Source organism: Talpa europaea (assembly GCF_964194135.1).
Source record: "Talpa europaea genome assembly, chromosome: 6".
Classification (NCBI taxonomy): Eukaryota; Metazoa; Chordata; class Mammalia; order Eulipotyphla; family Talpidae; genus Talpa; species Talpa europaea.
The window spans coordinates 60523668-60544884 of record NC_140072.1 but is presented as its reverse complement, the minus strand read 5'-3'; the positions used below and the strand labels follow the sequence as shown (position 1 = coordinate 60544884).

At 39.3% G+C, this 21217-nt stretch overlaps 1 protein-coding gene across 3 annotated transcripts in view; it reads left to right on the top strand.

Annotated features, from left to right (window-relative positions):
• Positions 1 to 21217, top strand: part of MEIS1 (Meis homeobox 1) — a gene marked incomplete at its 3' end in the record, with an annotated part of 133545 nt that overhangs the window by 17259 nt on the left and 95069 nt on the right. For 2 of the 3 annotated variants that reach the window (XM_084235563.1, XM_084235565.1), the window contains one exon: positions 13861 to 13972. In XM_084235563.1, coding sequence (XP_084091689.1) covers positions 13861 to 13972 — 112 coding nt within the window. Of the gene's footprint in view, positions 1 to 13817; positions 13973 to 21217 lie in introns of all 3 variants that reach the window. The other variant, XM_084235564.1, reaches the window with a different exon arrangement.

The following is a 21217-nucleotide window of genomic DNA, read 5'->3' as shown; positions in this document are numbered from 1 at the left end:
TTTAAATGACTACAACTTTTTTTATGATTTAGCAAGTTTAAGCAATATTTTATAGTCTTGTTATTTTTTTATTTTGACACAATACAAACTCAAATTTAATTGGATTTAAATGTACATTACTTTCACTCATTTAGAAAATAGTAATAAGTAAATAATTAACATTTTTGGATGATGTTAGAATTATTCCCTGACAGCATTTGCTAACTTAGAATTAATTATTATTGCTGATGAATTCCCATTTCTGTGGATTTTTTTCTTACACTTCACAACACAACGTGGTAGCGTGTTTATTATTCATTAGTTGTAAATATCTAGGTTGTTGATTATTTTTTAGTAAGGTAGAACTGTAGCTCTTTCCTTTTCCTGATCACTTCTTCCCCACTGTTTGGATGAGCCTTCTGTCTGAGATTTGAATTTGAACTTGTTTGCTAGGTCTCTTTTCCCTGTTTGAGGACCTTGTGTGTTATTACCCATATGTGGATTTATTTTGCTGAGAAGATGAAAAATCTTACTTTAGGATGGGAATGAATAGAGAGACCAGAGTCATCAAATATTCCCAACCTGTGCTGTGCAATTAGGTAAAAAACTGAAAACTGTTATTCTTGTTTGACTTCCCTAGGGCTATGAATACTTGGTATAAAGATTCATATCAGTCCCTTTGTGTTCTTCCTCTTCAGGACTAAATGTTTGTTTTCAGTGACTGTATTCTTAGCTGATAGTCCATATTTGTCCCAGACCTCCATGATTTGCATTTTATTCTGCATTTGCATTCACATTATGTCCCTTAGAAACTCTTTAAAGTGAAGTGTGTTTATGACTATCATGAAACTCTGGAAAATGAAGTTTATAATGAAATCAGCATAGTTTTTGAAAGGACAATGAAGAGAGCAATTTGATGTAAACTCAGAGTTTTCTTACGCCATCCCAACTTACAAAAGACTTAGCTCTTTGCTTTTAAAAACATTAGAAGCTGTGAATAAGAATTTCTTTGATTGTAAAACTCCTCTTAATGTCCCCGTAGGATGTGTTCTTGAACATTAACTTAATTTGATAGACAAGCTATTATTGACCTGTGACTTATAATATTTTCCGTTATTCAGGGACTATTTCTTAGTGATTTAAAAACTTATTTTCATCCTAAATGCTGTAGAGTGTCTGAGTTTCTAAAGGTATGTTCACACTATTTACAAGTGTACATAGTTGTGTGGCTAATAAGGCTACAAAAGGAGACACTTTGGGGGTGGAGATTAACAGTTTTTACAAGTCCCAGTAAGCTAAATAGTGTAGGTGGGTTGTATTTGGATATTTTTTTAAACATAAACTTACTTTCTATTTACTGCGATATTAAATTTATTTACATGGAGAAAAAAAAAACCCAAACACTGTTTCAAGGGACAAAATATGACATTTTAAATCTAGCTATTTCATTGATCACCAAGACCTAGCAATGTAGAGAGAGAATTAAAATCACAGCAAATAGGTAAAAAGCTATCAGCTATGATGCTACAATCAGAACAGAAACTTTAGCAGCAGAATTAAATTGGACATTTTGCTTAGTTGGAAGATTAATGTGAAAGTTCGTACCAGATCTGGAGTTGTTTTAAGCTCTGCTTAAAATCCCTTCTTAAGACTATTTTAGTGTAAAAACTTGGTGATAACTCACCATTGAACAAGTGGTGAGTTTTTGAAATTGTTCATTCATAAAAGACTGAGTCTCAGGAGTAGCCACACTGCCCTTCACTCTTGAATAGTTCATATAAATGTGTTATTTATGTACCGTCTATTATATACATTATTTATGGGAAATATGCTATATCTCTGCAGAGCATATGGAATTTATCTTTGCATGATACGGGGGGCATCTTTGCCAAAAGTGGTATAGCCCTAAGTAAGATAATAAGGATTAAAGATAAATATCATCTCTTACAGAGTCGTTATGTGCTTGTGTTTCATAACTTCAGATGCAAATGCATTTTCCATTTTCATTTTAATTGTCATAGTTTTCTTGGCTCCCGCTTCTGCCGATTGAGAATCAAAGATTTTACATTTTGAATTGATTTTTGGTGATAAATTAATATGTTTGAGAGAGAAAGAGATTGAGTGATAGAATCTTTTAACCCCTTCATGTCTCTCAGCATGCTTCTCAGTCCCTAATGTGTTTACAATTTTCTAAGGAATATCATCCATGAAATTTTAATAATGCTGGTTGTATAGTTGCTGACCTGGTCTATTGTTGCACCATATTTGGGGATTTCACAAGCTGTATTCAGTACCAAAACCACCAGGAAAATACTAGATTCATTGTGTCCTGCACCTCCTTGCACCAAATAATGAGACTTGTAGACTGTGCTTGCTCTGTGCATATCAATTGTATTGTTGGTGTTCAAGTATTTTTTATTCTAATAATTATTCAAAGCCAGTAACAGTCTGCATTTGAGTGAGTATAAACATTTTTATTCTGGAATTTGGAATTTGTAGCAACTCAATTTTATTTTCCAAATTACCCTGCCATTTCAATTAGGTGCATTGTTCTTCACTCTACTGTTTCGACATTCTAAAGGTTTGCTTGCCACCCTAAGAGTGAGTTGTTTGAGTGTTTAATATTTATTGAGGGCATGTAAAGAACATGCCAATAGAAAAAGAGGAGAATAAAGCATTAACAAATCAATTATGGGGCTTTTCTTTACTTGTAGTATACTTTTAATACTCCAAATACTCTATAACTGTTAAAATAGTGTGAATAGCCTCAAGAATAATAGCCTTGGGTATGACTGAAGAATGGCTTTCCGATTAACTGGAATTCCTTAAAAAGTGCACCAACAGTATGATTTTGCCTCCTGCTTCTGAAAGTCACACTTGATTTGGTTGTTCTCTCAGTTAAATGCCTTGAAGTATAAAGAAATTTAACCATTCTAGAAGCCAGAAACTCTGATTAAATTTCAAGATGCTTTGAAAAAGGCCTCTCTGATTATTTTACCCTAAGATAAATAATGAAGGAAGAGGAATATCTTCTCTCCACCTCTAAATTTAACATTGTGAGAGAGCTTAGAGATTCAGAAATCCTTGAGTAATGACAAATATTTAAAACAGAAAATTTGATTAAAATCCAAAAAAGCTAGAAGTACTTCCAGAAAAAAACCATAGGGAAATTTGAAAGTACTCTATTGCTATTTTAAGTGGAAATCATTGGTAAATGTAAATTTCCATGATCCTTCTAAACAAAGTATAATGCTAGAAGGTGGCATAAAACAAAGTCTACGTCTTGACTTTTTTTTTCCTTCTTATATCAAAATTGTGAATTTTCTGGTTTGAGCGTTTAGAAGTAGAAAAAAGAAAATTTCAGAAACACTTGAGAAAGAACAATGAAGTGTGTTGATTGTAACTTTTAGTTACACAAACTTTCAAGATGGTGAAAATAGATGCCCCCCGCAAAGAGATATAGAGTTTAGAGTTAGAGCACTGGTGTTTGAGTCTGGGTTCTGTGGTTAGAGGTTAAGCCACTTCACCTCCAATAGCCTCAGTTATTTCATCATCTGTAGGGTGATAATAAAACTCACTTCACTGAATTACTATAAAAGCCAAATAAGAATGCAGGAGTGCATTTAGGATACTAAATCCTAATAAATAGTACATTAAAGAGTATTCTGTCTTCTTGAATTCTGCCCAATCTCCACAGCCTGAATTTGATTTGGAAAGGAAATACTGCGTAGTTGTTCATGTGGTGTTATTTGATAGACTATTTTATCATATAGTTAAAAAAAAAAAAAAACCTGTTTTCGTCTTGCTATGAGCGATCTCCGATTTCGTCATCATATAAAAGGGGACTGAACACTCAGATATGTTGCTGAGATAGTACAGTGAATCACTGCAGACTGGCTCTTGGTTAAACTTCAAATAACAGTCACGTGCAGATCTTGTGCTAAGTACTTTCCCCCATATTTCTGAGTGGAAATGCTTCATGGCTAAGGTCCACTTGCTTACAATGTCTCATTATCTTCTTGAATGCAGGATACAATGTTTTCTGTGCTATGGGATGTTCTTTTTACTAGGGTGGTTGCCTAGAAAATTTTGTGGTTTGAAGTTGTTTTATATGAGACGCTTTTGAGTTTATTTTATCTTAATTTGTTTGCAGAGTGAGGAGCACTGATTACTGAGTTACAAATGTAAAATAAAGCATTGGGAAGCAAGCAAACTTATAAAAAGGATTTTATAACATCAGGTATGCTGGCAAATAATTTATAGAGCCTTTTGCCACATCTAAATAGAAATGGTAGAAAATAATCTAAATTTCAGCAGGAAAATCCTAGCAGATAAGTAAAAAGTATGCTTTGAAATATTTAGTTATACATATCTGGAAACACAGCATTGCCAATTGGATTAGAGGTGTTAAAACATTTAACCCTGAAATGTCCAATACAGCTCACACATACAGTTTCAGGAATAAAAGTATATAGGCATTACACTATAGGAGTTTGTTTTTATTAAGTGTGCCAGCCATAATAGACATAGGGAAAGGAGAAGCTATTAAAACATAAATAAGTACTTTTACTTAGATTCCTAAGTGTAGTGAGGCTTTTATTCTGTTCATGAGATTTTTCTCTATAACAAACTACTTCATGGAATTTGACCTTTTGGGACATTTGAATAATTTCTAGATTATTCCACCTAATTTCCAGTTTTGCAACTAGTTGTCAACTTTTGGTAGCATATTCCCTTTGGTTCTAATAATTCTTTTCCTTGAAATTGTTGGAATATACTTACCCCATGTAGAAATTTCTCCTGTATTCTCAGACCACAGTGAGGTAAATGCTGTGTGGATTTCAGCAGGAAAGCTTTGGGGGAGTGTTTTACACCTGCAGACTTTTTTTTTTTAAGATTTATTTATTTATGCATACAAGAGCTGGGGTATAAGCCAGAGGTGTGGGGAGGGAGGGTGAGAGGATTCACCAGAGACAGAGTAGGGAGCAGAACAGGCAGATCTACTGAAATACACTGCTGAGACAGGAGAGGTTTGCTCTGCCATGTGGGTAGCTCCCTGGCTGGGGATCTAACTAGTTCTGTGCCCCGCAGTGGCTGCAGATAGCTTCTTAGTGCTGACATTTAACCCCTTGAACCACCCAGGAGGTTGTGAACTTTTGTTTAGAGTTGTTGTCAGTTCATTTTTTAGTTTCGTGGATGCATTCATTCAACTCTGCAGGTTACTAGAGATTTGAGAGTGTGAGAGTTGAGAGGTAAAGACAGCAGGCTGTGGAAAAGTAGGATTTTAAGGAACATAGGGAAAGTGACATAGTGCTGAGCCTAAGCTTCATGGCACTACCGCCTGCCACGGCAGCCAGCCTTAAATATTGAGAGGAGGAGGCTGGGCCACTTGCAGTAAAGTAGGCAAATATTTAAGGGCCAGTAGATTTTATTTTATTTTGTTTATTTATTTTTAAAGATTTATTTATTTATTTATACAAGCACTGGGTACAGTCAAAAGTGTGGCAGGGTAAGAGAATTCACCAGAGTCAGAGCGGGGAACAGAACAGGCAGACTGACTAAATTCACTGCTGAAGGGAGCAGCGGGCACAGCAGGAGAGGTCTGTCGCACCATGTGGGACCCTCACCCGGTGGCCGGTGATCGAACTGGTGCTACAGAGTCTGCGGGCAGTTTCGCAGCCCAGCGTTCAACCGCTGCGCCAGCAGGGGAGGCCCACCAGTAGATTTTAACTAAAGAATCTGACTGATAAAATGTTTTGTCTTTTATTGTAATATGACTAAAAACAATACAGTTCATTCTCCCCTTCTTTTGCCTTCATCCTCATACACGTGATGGTGTATGTTGTTCTGTGAGTGTGTGTGTGCGCGTGTGCATGTGTGCACATGCTGTGCAGCTCCTCATGCCTGAGCCCCAGGCTTCAGTGATTCCTGCAGCTCATACAATCACCTGATACAAAACTTTTCATTTAAAGATGAAATTACTCCTTGGAGAATTTTCACCAAAGGCAAAAAAGCACAAAAATTCTTCTCCTCCTCTCTGCATGCCTCATTACACAGAGATAGAGGATTCAATGTTTGAAAAATTATCATTTTTGTAGGTTTTATTTGTGGTACGTGAGAACTGGGAAGTAGAGAACTCCATTTAGAAAAGGCTGTCTGCCTCTACAAACTACTCACCACTACTAGCACACTTGTGTGTGTGTGTGTGTGGGGGGGGGATATATGTCTATATGTAGCTATATAGTTATTTTTTGTCTTTTGCTTTCAAAGCAATACATCAGAGTTGGCGCTAGTTTTGGGTTTTAGATATTGACCTTATTTGATTTTGAATTAGACACACTTACGCTGTGTGTAAAGATGCCGCTGGCACCAATGCAGTGAGCACCGTAACTAAGAGATAATTGGATAATCATTGAGTTGCATTTCTGGATTGAAAGTCCACAGTGGCAAATACGGTAGGGCCAGAACTGTGAGGAGGGGAAGTGTGGTGTGTTGGTAAGAGCCACAGATTCTGAGGGGGGCTGCTGGATTTCCATTGTATCACCACTAATTTACCATCTGCCCTGAGTCACCAAAATTACCCTCCAGGCCTTTATTAAGTGGGGTAATAAGCACATTTTATTGTGGCATTAAAAGGGGGCTGGACAAGAACCCTGGCAGGCCTACAGACTTGGCAGTGGCCAGAGAGTGGGGGCAGGGACAGGGAAGAATGAGAAAAAAGGAGGAGAGTGGTTGGAGAGAATCAGAAGAAGAGTGTAAGGGAGAACGCCCTTTAGGAGTCAGCCCCCCTGTGGAGGCAGGTGTGGGTCACCACCAGGGATGGCCTCAGACCTAGGCCTGTCCTCGCCCTGCATGACAATCACTTCTTGACACTTTGTCATCTTGCTGCAGGACAAAGTGTGGACTCAGAACAGGTTTCATCTCCAGACCATTGCCATGAGCATTTTAATGTAGCCCCTGAATCCACAGCACACTTGCACACTGACATGTTAATCTGTGAGCTTCTGGTATTTAAAAACATCTAAAAATTTAAAAGATAACAGAACAATTTTACTGCGTTAAAACAAACAAAAAAACCACACTGCTTAAACTTCCATTTAAATGAATTTTGTTTCATGATTTCCAGGGAGTTTTGAGAAACCTATATAAAGAATTTTTGTCCTGAATTATGTAAACTTGAGCAGACACAGGCTCAAGGGTGTATAGTTTGAGAGGAGCAGGCTTTACCTTGGGCTCTTGCAAATTGGAATTTCTGCAGATCAGACTCAAAACATCATAGAAAAATCTTGGGATCTCCCATTGCTCAACTTCAGGTACACATGGGTAAACATGTCTCCCTTTCTCACTGCAGTACCTGAACCTTCTGTCGTCATCTCTATGTATGGGGTCTCTCAGGGCGCCTTTCCTCTGATGGCATCACTGACTGAAAGGTGTATGAAAAGTTATGTTTGCTCAAATTATGTGCCTTTAAGGATCTTGAGAGACGTTGCTTAGGCAGAGGGTAGGGGACTAGTTAGATGTGGTTACCTGACTAGTGTGGGGCAGAAGCATTCAGTGAGCCACCTGCTGTGTGTGGAGGTGCTCAGGTATTCAGGTGTTCAGTGAGCATGGATCCCCACAGATGGGGCAATGTGAGCCTGCATAAAGCAGCACCATGCACATTCCCCCCTTAGACTCGTGACTCCTCTGATCTGGAGGGACCAGAGTGTTCACTTTTGGAGATGAGCCGGCTCTTTCAGGCCACTAGAAATCATTTACTAAAGAGAACCTGGTGGTTTGAAAGAGTGAATGCATTTCCCCAAAGAGACAGTTGCCTATTGAGAGATACATACCGTTTTCAAATTTGAACACTCTGATTATTTCATCAGTTTTTGCATAATTGCTAATTGACTTCATAAGAGTCAAGATTATAGACTCTCAGTTTTCCACTTTTTGGAATGGGACTGGTAGGGTGGACATTTTGAAGAAAAAACTCTACAACTTCTGGTTGGGAAAAATGATTCTGGCATCATACTGATGTGATGAATGACCACGTGAGAAGATATGTCAGTGAGTGCTTTGTATACTGTAAAGTGATTTATAAATATTAGGTATCAGATTTAACTTGGGGGCAGGGGGTGGGGGAGAGGAGCAAACCACCTGTAAAATCATGTTATTTGAAGGTGAAAATAAGATCAGTTTGCATTCCCTGAGCAGACACCAGCTGGGAGGTAGCCCAAGGCATACCAAGCTGTACACGAAACCAGCTCAGGTTAACTGTTCTTTCCAGAAGGTCTATAAATTGAATACACCTGTATGTAGATAATTCAGGGTTGACTAGGTCAACCTGTGTTGTTACATTAAAAACTATGGTGGCTGCTATTTGTTGAGTGCTTGTTGCACATTTGGCAATTTACATGTTATGTCTGCAGAGAAGTATTTTTAAGATCCATTTTTGTATTAGAAAATTAAGAGTTAGAGTCATGTGGACCAGATTTCAAACTGGGATATGTCTAGCTTCAAATTTCCTGATTGTTTTTTGACTTTGTTCATATATTTTTATTCATATATTTTTTATAGTGGTATGCATTTTTATGTAATGTGTGAGTGTGAGTTGTTTTCAAGTTATGAAACCATTTTTGATGTTTTATAATGCTTAATATGGGTGCTAATTTAACACAGAAATCCTCTATGTATCATTTAGGTTATTCATTGATTCATTCAAAACATATTTTTTAAAGATTTATTTATTTATGCATACAAGAACTGGGGTATAGGCCAGAGATGTGGGGGGTGAGAGGATATACTAGAGACAGATTGGGTAACAGAACAGGCAGATCTACTGAAATACACTGCTGAGGGGAGCAGTGGGCGAGTCAGGAGAGGTCTGCTGAGCCATGTGGGTAGCTCCCTGGCCAGGGATCAAACTTGTGCTGCAGTGGCTGAGGGAGCTTCATAGGTTGCATCTTAACCCCTTGCACCAGCAGGGAGGCCCTCAAAACATATTTTAATCTAGTATGGTACATTTGCCTGTGATGGCGGCTGTAAGGATGAATGTAGTACAGTCTGGGACTTCAGAATAGTCATAATGTAGAATAGTAGGCAGGCACAACAGGTCATCACAAAACAGTAAGAGAGTGGAATGACAGAGGTGTGTGTGAGGCCCTCTGAGTGGTTACAAGTAGGCACCTCTTGTCTGAGGACAGTGTGTGTGTGGTGTGTGAGTGTGTGTGTGTGTGTGTAAAGTTATTCTGGTAGGGGGTTATCTGAGTGGTGCCCTAATTAATTTGGGACTGGAGCCAGAATATAAGAGAGAATAGGGCATTCTAAGCAGTGGGGAAGGATGAACATGGGCCCAGAGGAAGCAGCAGAACATATTTGCCAGAAATCACATGCTGAAACACAAGGAATAGAGAGAGGCATGATCCCCAGTGGGTAGGTTATAACAGGCATTGTACAGTAGGCTGAGGACCCCAGATTGTAGGACTTCTGCAGGCACCAGGAGTCGTTCACTTATTCAATGGTATTTCCTGAATGCCCACCACCTGTTGGACACTGTGCTGGATCCTCAAGATGTAATGGTGAACACACCTGACTCCAGTTCTGTCTGCATGCAGCTTGTGTTCTAGTACAGTTGAACTCTTTTAAAACTGGGGAATGATGAAGGCCTTAATAATAACAGCAGTCACTAAGATGGAAAATGAGAGATTTATTTGGGAACTATTCAGAGGTGAAAACAGACAAGACTGATGACTAATGGATGGGGAGCTGGTGAGAGAGTGGAAGGGGGAGAGGGAAGCAGAAACATTGATGGCTCTCAGATTTATTCTATGGATGGATGGGGTGACACCTACTAGAACTGAGAACAAAGGAGAATGACTAAGCATTTGGTGGAGAGATGAAGTTTTGCTTTATTCAGAAGACATGATGATTTTGGAAGTTGCAGTTTGTCTGTTGGAAAGTTGGTTAGTGGAAGAGCAACTAATGATAGATTTAATTTAGTTCACTTAGTGCTGATTGTGAGTGCGTACCACACACTATGCCAAGCCAGGAAAGAAGGAGACTGGGAAGATTCAGATACCATCCTTGCCCTGGAGGAGCCTATAATCAAGGAGGTCATGGTTCCTGTTTCACTACCAGATGCCAGTACAATTGCCTTATTAAAACACACACACACAAACACACACACACATCACTCAATGCATTTTTTTAGCTCATCATTGAAAAATCTTGTTTTGAAGCATTCTTGAGGACTGATGGAAGGAAATGGAAAAGTTCCACAGAAGATATGGTGAGAATCATAGCTTGCTTCAAATATTGAAAGTGATTGTCTTTAAGGGTCCCAGGACTAGCTAAAAAATGAGTAGAAATTAAAGGGAAATTAAATTGGTTTATTTTTTTATGTGCCATATTCACACATTAACCAAGAACTTCCTGATGGAGCAAAGCCTCTAACTGACTGACTCCACTTTTGACAAATGAAGTAATGTGTGGACCACTGGCTTTCAATGGTGAGTTGGACTGTAGACTCAGCGACCTTTAAGGTCTTTCCAGTCCTGTTTTTGCGTTTTGTTTTTTTTTTTTCTTCCCCTGTTTAGACCTGTGAACATCTCCTCAAAGAGTGGTTCTCGACCTTTAAAGAATCTTAGTCCTTTGAGAATCTGATGAGAAGTTATGGACATCACACCCAGGAAGAAAATATGCAAGTGTGTACATAAACACAAGTACTGTTAAAATAAGACCCTGACCCCTCTGAAGTCTTTCACAGGGTGTCCGTGGACTTTAGGTTAGGACCTCATGTCTTATTGGATTTCCAATAGACGAGAACAGAGCCTTCACTTACTCTGAAATCATATATACATTGAGGAAAAAAGCCTCTTTGGGACTTAATTTAGAACCATGACTAAGGTTTGCTATACATCTAATGCAATGCATCATTGATGTTATTCTGTCAACCTTACTTTACAAATGGCCCCGAGCAGCTCACAACTTCATAGATATATGAACCTAATCATATGCACATATTTTATTTTAAAAATAATAATGATGTTGTTTGGTGTAACCACATAGAGTCACAGAGATATGTTACTGTAACTGAGATTCCCTGGTAGATGAATTTTGGGGGAGTTCTTTCTGATTAGGTCTGTCTTACATATTTATACTAGAAGAGTTCATGAGCTATTTCTGATGCTCAGACTTTAATCATGCTTAATGAACTGAACTAAGCATAATTCTTGTTCTGTTTTGGTAACCTTGTGGATTTCTTCTACTGCTCGGTTTCGTGTGACTACACCATTCTTGAAATGCTAATACCCAAAATGCTAATTCAAGAGAGGACCACAAAAGTTAGATTTCATTTCAGAGAAGTGCATTCAGTGCTCACAGGCCTTTCCTGAAGAGCAAGGCTGTGAGAAGAATGCTATTAGGTGGGAAACACTGGTTCCTACCTTTGGTGAACACACAAATTTAAACATATAGGTTGCACAAAATTTGGATAAACTGAGGTGGAATCCAACATTTCTTGCATGAATGCCTGTATAATGTGGCGATAGCTGTGAGAAAAGAGGAGCCCGGCATCTAAGACCCAACACAATGAAAATGCAATGAATCGGAATGCCTCACAGATCATAGCGGAATCAGAATTTCCAGCAAGGAAAATCTTTTCATGGTGAATTAAGTGGTGGATGAAGAAAAATGGTGATGAAAAAAGGTAGGCACAGATCACAAACACTGGGCTCAGGGCTCACTGCTGAAGATTTAAGAACCTTAGCTAAAGCAATGCAGAATAGAATGTGGAAAATTGAATTTACTAAACAATTAAGCATTGAATTAATCTACATCCTGCACAGTAGAAAAGTGGGGGAGGGAGCAGGGCAGAGCTGAATAAATCAGTGGAGCTCATTAAAAGATAGTGAATATATCAGGTCTGTTGTAGCATAAAGGAGGACAGTTTCCTGTATAACATGGAATAATTCTTTGGTTCTAAGTCACCTTTCTGGAGTCCTAGTCTTAATCAGATTAACAAGCATGCTTCTGATGAGGTTAGACTGTTGCTCTGTATTTTAGCTTGTTATCGCTAGCTTTTCTATTAATTACAAGTCAGATCACCAGTCAACAATAGTAGTGAGGGACAACATAAATAAAATGAGAGTGCCCAGGAGATGTCACTCGCAGGATCTCATGCATCCTGAAACTCCCACGGGTTCCTGCAGCCTCCCACATGCCTTGCCGGTCTTTTGTTCAATTACAGTTAATGCAATAGTTTGCCATTTTCTCCTTCTAATTATATTTTCAAGTGGGATTTGTAGCACATAGAAAAACATCCTTTTACATGTCGAGGCACCGGGGTTTTGTGCCTGGCATTGTCTGTCCCCTGGGTGCTGTACCATTCTTTCTGCAGAGCTCTGAATAAACAAGTCCCCCTTTTAGAGCTGCAGTTGTACAAACTGAAAATTTATGCATTAACTGTTTGCATTCTGAGCATGTGTTCCAGATTATGTCTTACAGCATTCTTCTGGTATGCTGCAGAATGCGTGTTTGTCAAAAGCACTTCTTTCACAGTTCACATATCTTTCAATCACAGAATCAGCAGATCAATTAGCACTGTTTTGAGAATATACATAATGGTTGAGTCAAACCTATAAGTGGTGCCTCTTTTTGTGACTTCATTTAATTTTTCAGGCTGCGTTAATCTTCTGGCCAAGATTATGGAGTAGGTGGCGGGCAAGCATCTTTTCAGGAACTGGGAAGCTTTCCCTTTGATTCTTACACAGCGCCTCTTAGATGGGATCTTTACTTTTCTCTCCCTGGGTGTCTGAAACATTTTGATCTCCTCCACCCTTCTTATCTTCTCTGGGATATGAAAATACTTGTCAGGAAATAAGCAAAGAGGGCTTTGCTTATGCTAGGCATATTAAAAACGTGGAGAGGGCCAGTAAACTTTGTACTATACGGTCATGAACCATGGTATTCGATGGCTGAGATGGTGTATACATATTTGACATCCAAGATCGCCCTGCTTTCCCGCTAATAGTCTTGAAGACAAATGTCACTTCCAAGCCAAGAACCAGCTTTCTATTTTGTCTCATTCCTACTGTGCAGGATGACCAGTGACTCATAAGACTGTTTCTGAAAGCTAGCACTAAAAGCTAATTAAAATCTTTTCTGGTGATAAAGGAGAGATTTGGGAGAAGTGTCGCCATGATTGTTTTCCTCAAGAATTTAATTTACAGCCAATTTTTCCTATTTCAATGTTACTTTCAAATGCACCCAGTGATAAGATGCAACATCTGTTTTCCGTTCAATAGTACAAGAAGGCTCGGCATGGGGCTGAGTGTACACAGTCCATGTGAATCCATTGTTATTCTCATTTCTTTTTTGTCCCGGTGCCTAGTCCATTTGCCATGTACCACCAGGCAAACAGCTGACACATACTAGCTATTATGAGCCCCGGCCTAATTGTGAGTTCTTAAAAGCTCTGCCATGTTTGTCTTCTAGGATGAATCAGAGGCCTGTATAACCACAGTGCTGTAGACCCCCACTCTCATTTTGCAAGTGCAGAGTAGCAGACTGTGATGCCAGAGGGTTTGTTGATGTTAAAAAATATAGTCACAATCAAGTGGCAGCATTTTTTCTTCCTTTGTCTGGAATGGTTTTTGTTTTCTTTGCTTGTAAAGCATGCAATTACTTACAGAGTAATGGTAGATATTCGTTTAGCTGAGAAGCAGACATTGGCAAATTTTGCAAGTGCCAGCGGAGCCTGAGTTGGAGTTGTTTGTGGAGAGGGCTGAGGACGAGGGCATGGCTGCCCGCTAGCCTCTGTTGCTTCGTCATTCCGTGATGGCATCCTACCTGACCAGTGTTAACACACTACTCTTTGGATTTCTGATTTGTGCCCCACAGCCCTCTTGGAACAGAGATCACGATGACACGGCATCTACCCGCTCAGGAGGAACCCCAGGCCCTTCCAGCGGTGGCCACACATCACACAGTGGGGATAACAGCAGTGAGCAAGGTAGGAGAGGTTGTTGCATTTGGTTACTTGTTTCTTTTTTAAGGATTGGAAACTCTCACACATGTCTAGTTAGTTACTATTTAAACAGTTTTTCCTAGACCATAACCCCCCTATCATTTGAGAATCAGCTTCTTTTATTTTAGACCTCCCACCCTTTTCTTCTTCTGTACATTTCAGCTGCCCGACTGCCTGTCACCTGGCCACCTCTGTTAAACAGGGCCAGTGAATTGACCTAGCACAAGATGAGAGAAGTAGATTAGAAGCTCGAATGTGCATAAATAGTATGCCACTAATACCCTGCTATGCAAATCCAAACGATTACTATGACTTGTCCTCAGAGGCTTTCAAGAGATCATGAAGAAACACCCACTAAGATTACAAGTTAATAATGTCTTAAGATGCTTAGAAGGCAAGGGTACTTCAGAAACCCATGTTGGGTTCCCTCTCCCCTGGGCTGAAGCCATTTCTGGACTTATCTGAATCTCTTATTGAAGAGTCAGACTCCAGGAAGTTAGGAAGAAATGAAAAGAAACAAGACCAGTGTAACCTGCATGATGTGACTCTCCACGCAAATGCTTGGCCGCCTACATCCTGCCTCTAGCAGGAAATGAAGTTTAAACATAAAGTTAAACTAGCAGTGGTGAATGAGTGTTCAGGTGTCTTGTACTGCTTTGGATGAGATCTCCCGCAGTGGATTTTGCATTCAGTGAATGCAACCAAAGTTTAAAAGAGCATTCTCTGAGTATAAAAATATGACTTTATTGACGTTGACTCTGAGCCCACAGTAGGTGCATACTTTAAAATCTGGTTTTGTGATCGTGTTTCACTGGAGTGCTGTGACAACAAAAAGATTTTGTGTTCTGACTTAATTGGGCTATACCAATTAGAATTGCAAAACCTACAATGAATTTAATATGATAAACTTGAAAACAAAAAATGGCAAGTTCATTTTTTTAGGCACATGTATGCTGTTTGGGCCAGGGTAACTCCCAAACACAGAGATTTAAGTATTTGGGACATTATATTGTACAAAGAAAGTTGCTGACTTCATCGCAACTATAAGTGTAGTCAAAATGGAGCCTGGAATAGTAAACTGGTTCCCAGCTGAAGCAGAAACAGGTAACCTCTGACCTCTGACTTTTGCTGGAAAATGATATGCAGCATAAATCCAAGGGGCCTTTCCTCTTTCAAGTATTGCACGCGTATGGTGTAGTGTTGCTGTTCACAGCGCGTAGTTAAGGTGATGTCAGCACTTTCAATAGAAAGCTGTACTTTCAGGATTCGACTTACACCGTGAATTTGCAGGAAGGTATATATGGAATCTAAATTCTTCCCCATCCCCCCCACCCATGTCCACAATTGTTACCATGGGGTCATAGCCTACTGTTTTCTTTGTTTTCCTTTTCTTGCTTTTTAGAAAATATGTCATCACAAACAAGCAGATAGTTTAGCTGCTGTTCTGAAGACTAGCAAGCTGCTGCAGTGTACTTGAATATAGATTATAACACACAGATTTTCTCAGACATAATCTGATAATAGGAATTTCTTCAGGCAAATTCCCCCTCCTATTTCTTCCTCTCTGGCATGTCATAACAAGGAATTAGGAATTTGCATGTTTCTTTTCCCTTCAACTGGTGTTCTCCAAGGCCAATTTAAGGATGTATTTGATTATAAATAGGAGTCCTACATCCTCCACATTACTGAAGTTTTCCACTTACGTTTCTTCCTGTCCTTATATTTTTCATATAAGGTCAGTATAGATAAGATCAAATAGCTTTTTTCAAAGCATTTTCACATAAATGATCTCACATGAACCTTTTTAAAAGAATCCTAGGTAACAGTAAAGCAAGCCTACCCCTATTGGACAGATGAGGAAAATAAAGTATGTATGAATTGAGTACTTTGTTGAGGTTGCCATGTATATAGTCAGACCGAAAATTTCAGACCGAAACCTTCCTGATTATTTATATAAGATTCTTCTCATCACACCCTCTGCTCGGCTCTCCACCAAAGAACTAAAGTTGATTATTTCCATGAGATGACCTAGAGCTTTCTGTGCTGGTTCCCCTGCCTGCCCTGCCCCAGCTTGATAACACAGGTAGAAGACGTTGCACCTTTAGTCCTACCTGGCCTTCTCCATGGGTTCTCTTTAGCAATGTGATTTATTCCTTGCTAAATGCAGACTGATGCTTACAAGTGTTGCTGCAACGACTCACACACATTGCCATGCCAAGCACGGAACTTCTCAGCCTTCCTTTCCTCCCTGAGACCTGTGGAGCTGGGTCTTTGTGCTGCCTTTGGATTAACTGCACAGTAGCTTTCCCCATCTCCCCTGCCTGCCTTTGCTGGCAGCGTGGATGTGAGAGCTGTGCCAGCATTTGGCCTGTAGTGCATGTCCTAAATAGTTATTTACACAGTTTGAGACCATTTTAGTCAACTGGGTAAATAACAGCCCTCTTCAAAAGATTTATAAATCCATAAATATGTCTTTATACATACCCAATAGACAGAAATAACTCAATCTGTCAAGAACATATCCAAAGAGGTGTTTCCCCCACAGACAGGAGTAATACATATTTTAAAACTTTCTCTGCTGTATTATTTGTACTGCATTTTTTCTTCCTCATTCCTGTTCAATTTTCACCACTTCATTATGGCACCTGTGGCACAAAAAAAGGAAATCCCCTAGGCTTTGGTCCTCTGCTAGATAACCTTATCTGCTACACAGTGTAGACATCTAACAGGCTGTATCTCAACTGAGGCCTGATGTTTTGGACTTTCAAAGTAAATAAAATAAAGTAAGTCATCCAGGAAATTTGTAACGTTCTGATAGATTTCAAAATATAGTAACAGTTCCTAGAATTTCAGCCATTTGGAGGATTTTGAGTGCCTGATGATAATTTTGCCAAATTAGTGGCTGTTTCAATGGACAGAGTAGGTTTGACCTAAATTTTTTCTTAAGCTTAAAAAAACTACAATATCCAATCTAGGGCATTCTAAAGAGAGTCTAGGTGAGGTGTATAATTAAGAAAATAACTAAAACTGTTGTCTATTCGGGGACTCAATAATGTTTATTCATGATTTACATAGTGTAGCTTTCCCCTAAATCAAATTATTTATCATGGCAACTCTTCTTATGATAGCCTTTCATTTAATATTAGCACTTATGACCCCTAGCAGGAAATCAATACTTTGAAAGTGAAGTTCTTTTAAATTGGCATTTAAAGGAAAGGCCTACCATCTGTATTTGGTCGAGGGTTCTGTGACTGCTGTTACAACATTGATTTTGTCTACTCTTTGACTTTCTCAAAGTACTTCCAAAAGTACTAGAATCTTTATTTAATCCCTGTCAATTATTTGCTATCGTCCGATTTCAGAAGAGAAAAAACTGACACTCATAAATATTGAAGGGTGAATAACATTAGAGGAGGCTCTAGGATCTTGGTCTTGGCCTTTGTAACTGCCGTCAGACAGGGTGTTTTGGGGATGCCCAAGCAGCAACTCATAAAATGAGCTACACATTGGCAGATACTTGACCCTCTCACATGTACTTTTGATTCTACCTACTGCTGCTGTCCTACTGACTGTCATCATGGTCTATTCTAGGAAGTGTGTGGTCTGGTGTGGGAAAACGCCAAGCAAATCTGGCACTTCCCCGCCTGGGGTGTGTACTCTCCGGTGACAACATGCTGCAGCCCCTCTACAACTGCTGAGCAGTGTCAGCTATGACTGACCACAGTTTGAGTTTGGGCACATCTGTATTTTTAGTTTAAAGTCAAGGGAGGAGAATGAGTGATAGTAATTAAATAATAGAAGAACATTGGAAGGGCCGAGCTGTCAGTCAATCAGTATAGGCATTTCCATCCCTCACTTTGTAAATGAGGTCATGGAAGTTCAGAAAGGCCAGGAGACTTGCCCAAAGTCACATCCTCAGTGATGGTAGAGTCAAGACTTGAACCCAACAGTCTGACTCCCGAGCCCACACTCCTAACTACCACATCCTACTTGATAAAATACTTTAGTGTGATAGGATGGAAGGAAAGATTATTTGATGAGTGTTCTTTCCACTGTCAATTCTGCCACTCTTTCACCAGTGTCTGCGCTGGGCTCTGTGTGGTTATGAGTGGAATGGCGTGTTAGCCTCTGGGGGCGGGGGGCGGTCATACTTGCTGGGGAGTGGGAATCTAGTTTTGTGTGTTAAGTAGAATGATGATGGAGGTATTTACAGAGGAGCAGGCTGATTGATATGATTGATTTGTATTATGTATTAAGAGCCTATACGATTTCACTCATTCAAAGATTTATTGAGTTGAGAATAGGACATAGAAAACAAGGAAGGACATTTCTCTCGAAGAACATTTCCCACTTAAAGCTCATCTCATTTTCCTCTTTTGTGAGGGAAAGAAAAAGTATTATTTCTACATTGAAATCTGATGTGAAACATTTCACTCCTAAACGACTTTAATGATCGCTAGAACTCTAAAACCCACTTATGAACTTCTCCTTTGGGGGCAGGACTCAGATCAACAATAGTATCTTTGCTCCCACACACAAAAAAGCACAAAACAGCATGTTTCTTTAAAGAGGAACAATTGAAAAGCACTGCTATTTCTTTATAATAATGTATCAATAGTTGCATCACCTCCCACGGCCCCATCCCCCACCAAGCCAGCTTTTGTATGAGTTCAGGCAACCCATAGGCAGAAGGCAATTCCATTTATTATTGAAGGGAATCTCAAGGCAGTTGTTTGAGACCCGGGAAGCCAGCAGGCAGGGCTGGATGAGAGGGGCTGGGGAGCAAGGGGAGAGGGAAGAGGGAAAGGGCCACATTATGTTACAGATGACTGAGCAACGATTTATATTCCAGCTCGCCTTTTTACATGAAGAAGAAAAGTAATAACAGCCCAAACCCAGGCATTTGAAACAGTCAGCTGTCCGATGAATAATGGGATAGGTGGGAAGGCGCTCTCTGATTGGATGTCTTAATGAGCACATTTCGCACAGAGTTTGGGCTGCCGGTCCCCTTGACCTTTGCCCTTTATTGACCAAACTGACACTTCATTTTTCACATACTTCCAATTATGGCTGGGCTTAAGTGTTGCCCTCCCTCCTTTATTTCTTTCCTATGGACAACTTGAGAGTGGTAGAGGCCACAGAAGATATTTTAATGTGAAAAACTACCCTCACAACTCAGGGTTAGGGTATAATCTGTGATCTGCAGTTTCGCAGATGAAAACACAAATTCTGCTTGTTTAGCGACAGTTTTCTTCTTGAAACAAAATTCCTACTGATTCAAAAAACATAATGTTTATAAATAAACTGACAACCCTGAAGATGAAGACAAATGTTTAAAAAAAAATGCTTGGTTTTTTTTTTCCCCTCCATTTATCTGTTGGTCAGTGACAGGGTCTGTATTTGTTCACACTTCTTAAGCCTCGTACTTCTGCTTGGACTTCTTCTATTTCAATGGCACTAGAATGCATTTTCACTAGTACACTTTGGAGAGGAGAAATAAAATATAATTGTGACCACAGGCCTTAACCCTTAGAACAAGGCCGTGTGTTACTTTAGCTACATTTAATGTTGGACTGCAAATTAAAGTGTGGCCTTTTCCTGCAGTGGCAGGCAGAATAGGAAAATGATTTCCTGATGGGAAAAATCAGGTGTAAAAAAGAAACGGGAAGTTATTATACTCCACAGATTCCTGTTATCAAAAGGTCCATATTATTAACTTATCAAACATATTGCCTTAGATGGATAGGCAGAGAATTGTTTTCCCAAGAATGTCCCATGCTGTATTCTCCTTCCTTTTTATTGACTCATCACATGTGAGTAACCATTTTCTGTTCTCCATTTGCTTGACTTTTAGCATCATGAGAGCAGGTCATCTTAAAACAAAGAAAAAATACCTTCATCATCTAAAAGTAGTAACTGTACATTTAGGCATGAACTTGACCCTAAGTGTTTCGCAGATAATGCATCTTCTCACCGCTGGTAAACTTGAGGCCATTGCGTTTCATCTTAAATAACTGAAAAATGCATTTGAAATTATTTACTCTCGAACAGATCTCCCTCTAACACAGAAGTTATTTGTCTTAAAAGTGGATGAAGTGTTACCTACTTTATTATGTAGCCCTCTGGCATATCTGTGGCATATTTTTTACTATAATATGGTAATAAAAGAATATGTAAAAGGCAGACAAAGGTTCTCTCTTTTCTGTAAGGTGACCTCTGTTACCAAGTAACTGCTTTACTTATGAGCTTATTAAAAACTCAAAAAAAAATGAGCTTTTCATACTTCACAGGCATTGATGTGAAAATGAGCTGTCCTGTGAGTAGTTTTCTTGATCATTTTTAGAACAATTGATTAGCCAAAGAGCTCCTGTCATTAGTTGACATTGACTGATAGCAATTTGTCACAAGCTCTGAAGGTCAGCTAGACGGTTGGAGTTTCAGCCTGTCTTTGATTGACCTTTACTGATTCCATCCTCCTGTGATTGGGTTTGAATAGGTCTGACCCTCAATTGGAAAAGACAGGGCATTAGTCAACAGGATCATTTCTTATATTTTCTGTTGATTGCTCATTTTTATTTATGTGTGAACTCATAACCTGGATATCATGTCAAAATTTGTACTCTCATTTTTGAAACTGAAGGGTGTGATACTTGTCCAGTATGGTGCTTGTAGCCACAGTCCCACTTTCCCTTTGGTTTGCATGTTACAGTGGACACGGTGTACCTCGGAGACTTTGCTGCCGACGCTTGCCATTGTCTCCTGTGCAGACACTGGGGTTTTGTTGAATGCGATGGATCACAATTTTGTTGTCGTTCTTATTTCTTAAGAAACACCAATTCCAATGTGACTTGTAGAACTTCTGAAACCATACCAATCCTGTGACTCCCCTAGAATGAATTACATTGGTCTTCCAAGAATCATATGAATGAGAGTTTTAAATAAAAAATGAGTGGTGAAGAATTATATGAATGATGATGTTATGGCAATTCATCATTTAGCTCTGCACCAGAAGGTATGAAAACTTTTTTTAAAAGGTATCTTTTTTTGGCTTTACTCACTCTACAATTAGAGAAGTTTCCCTGACTGGGACAGCATCAGCTTTCATTGAGAGTGGAATGTATTCTCTAGTGCAACGGACCCACAAGTTAGTAGTTCACGAAGCTCAGTTCTTTCCAAAACTGTAAGGTATTTTCCAAAAATGCATCACATATAAAAGAATATATCCCACAC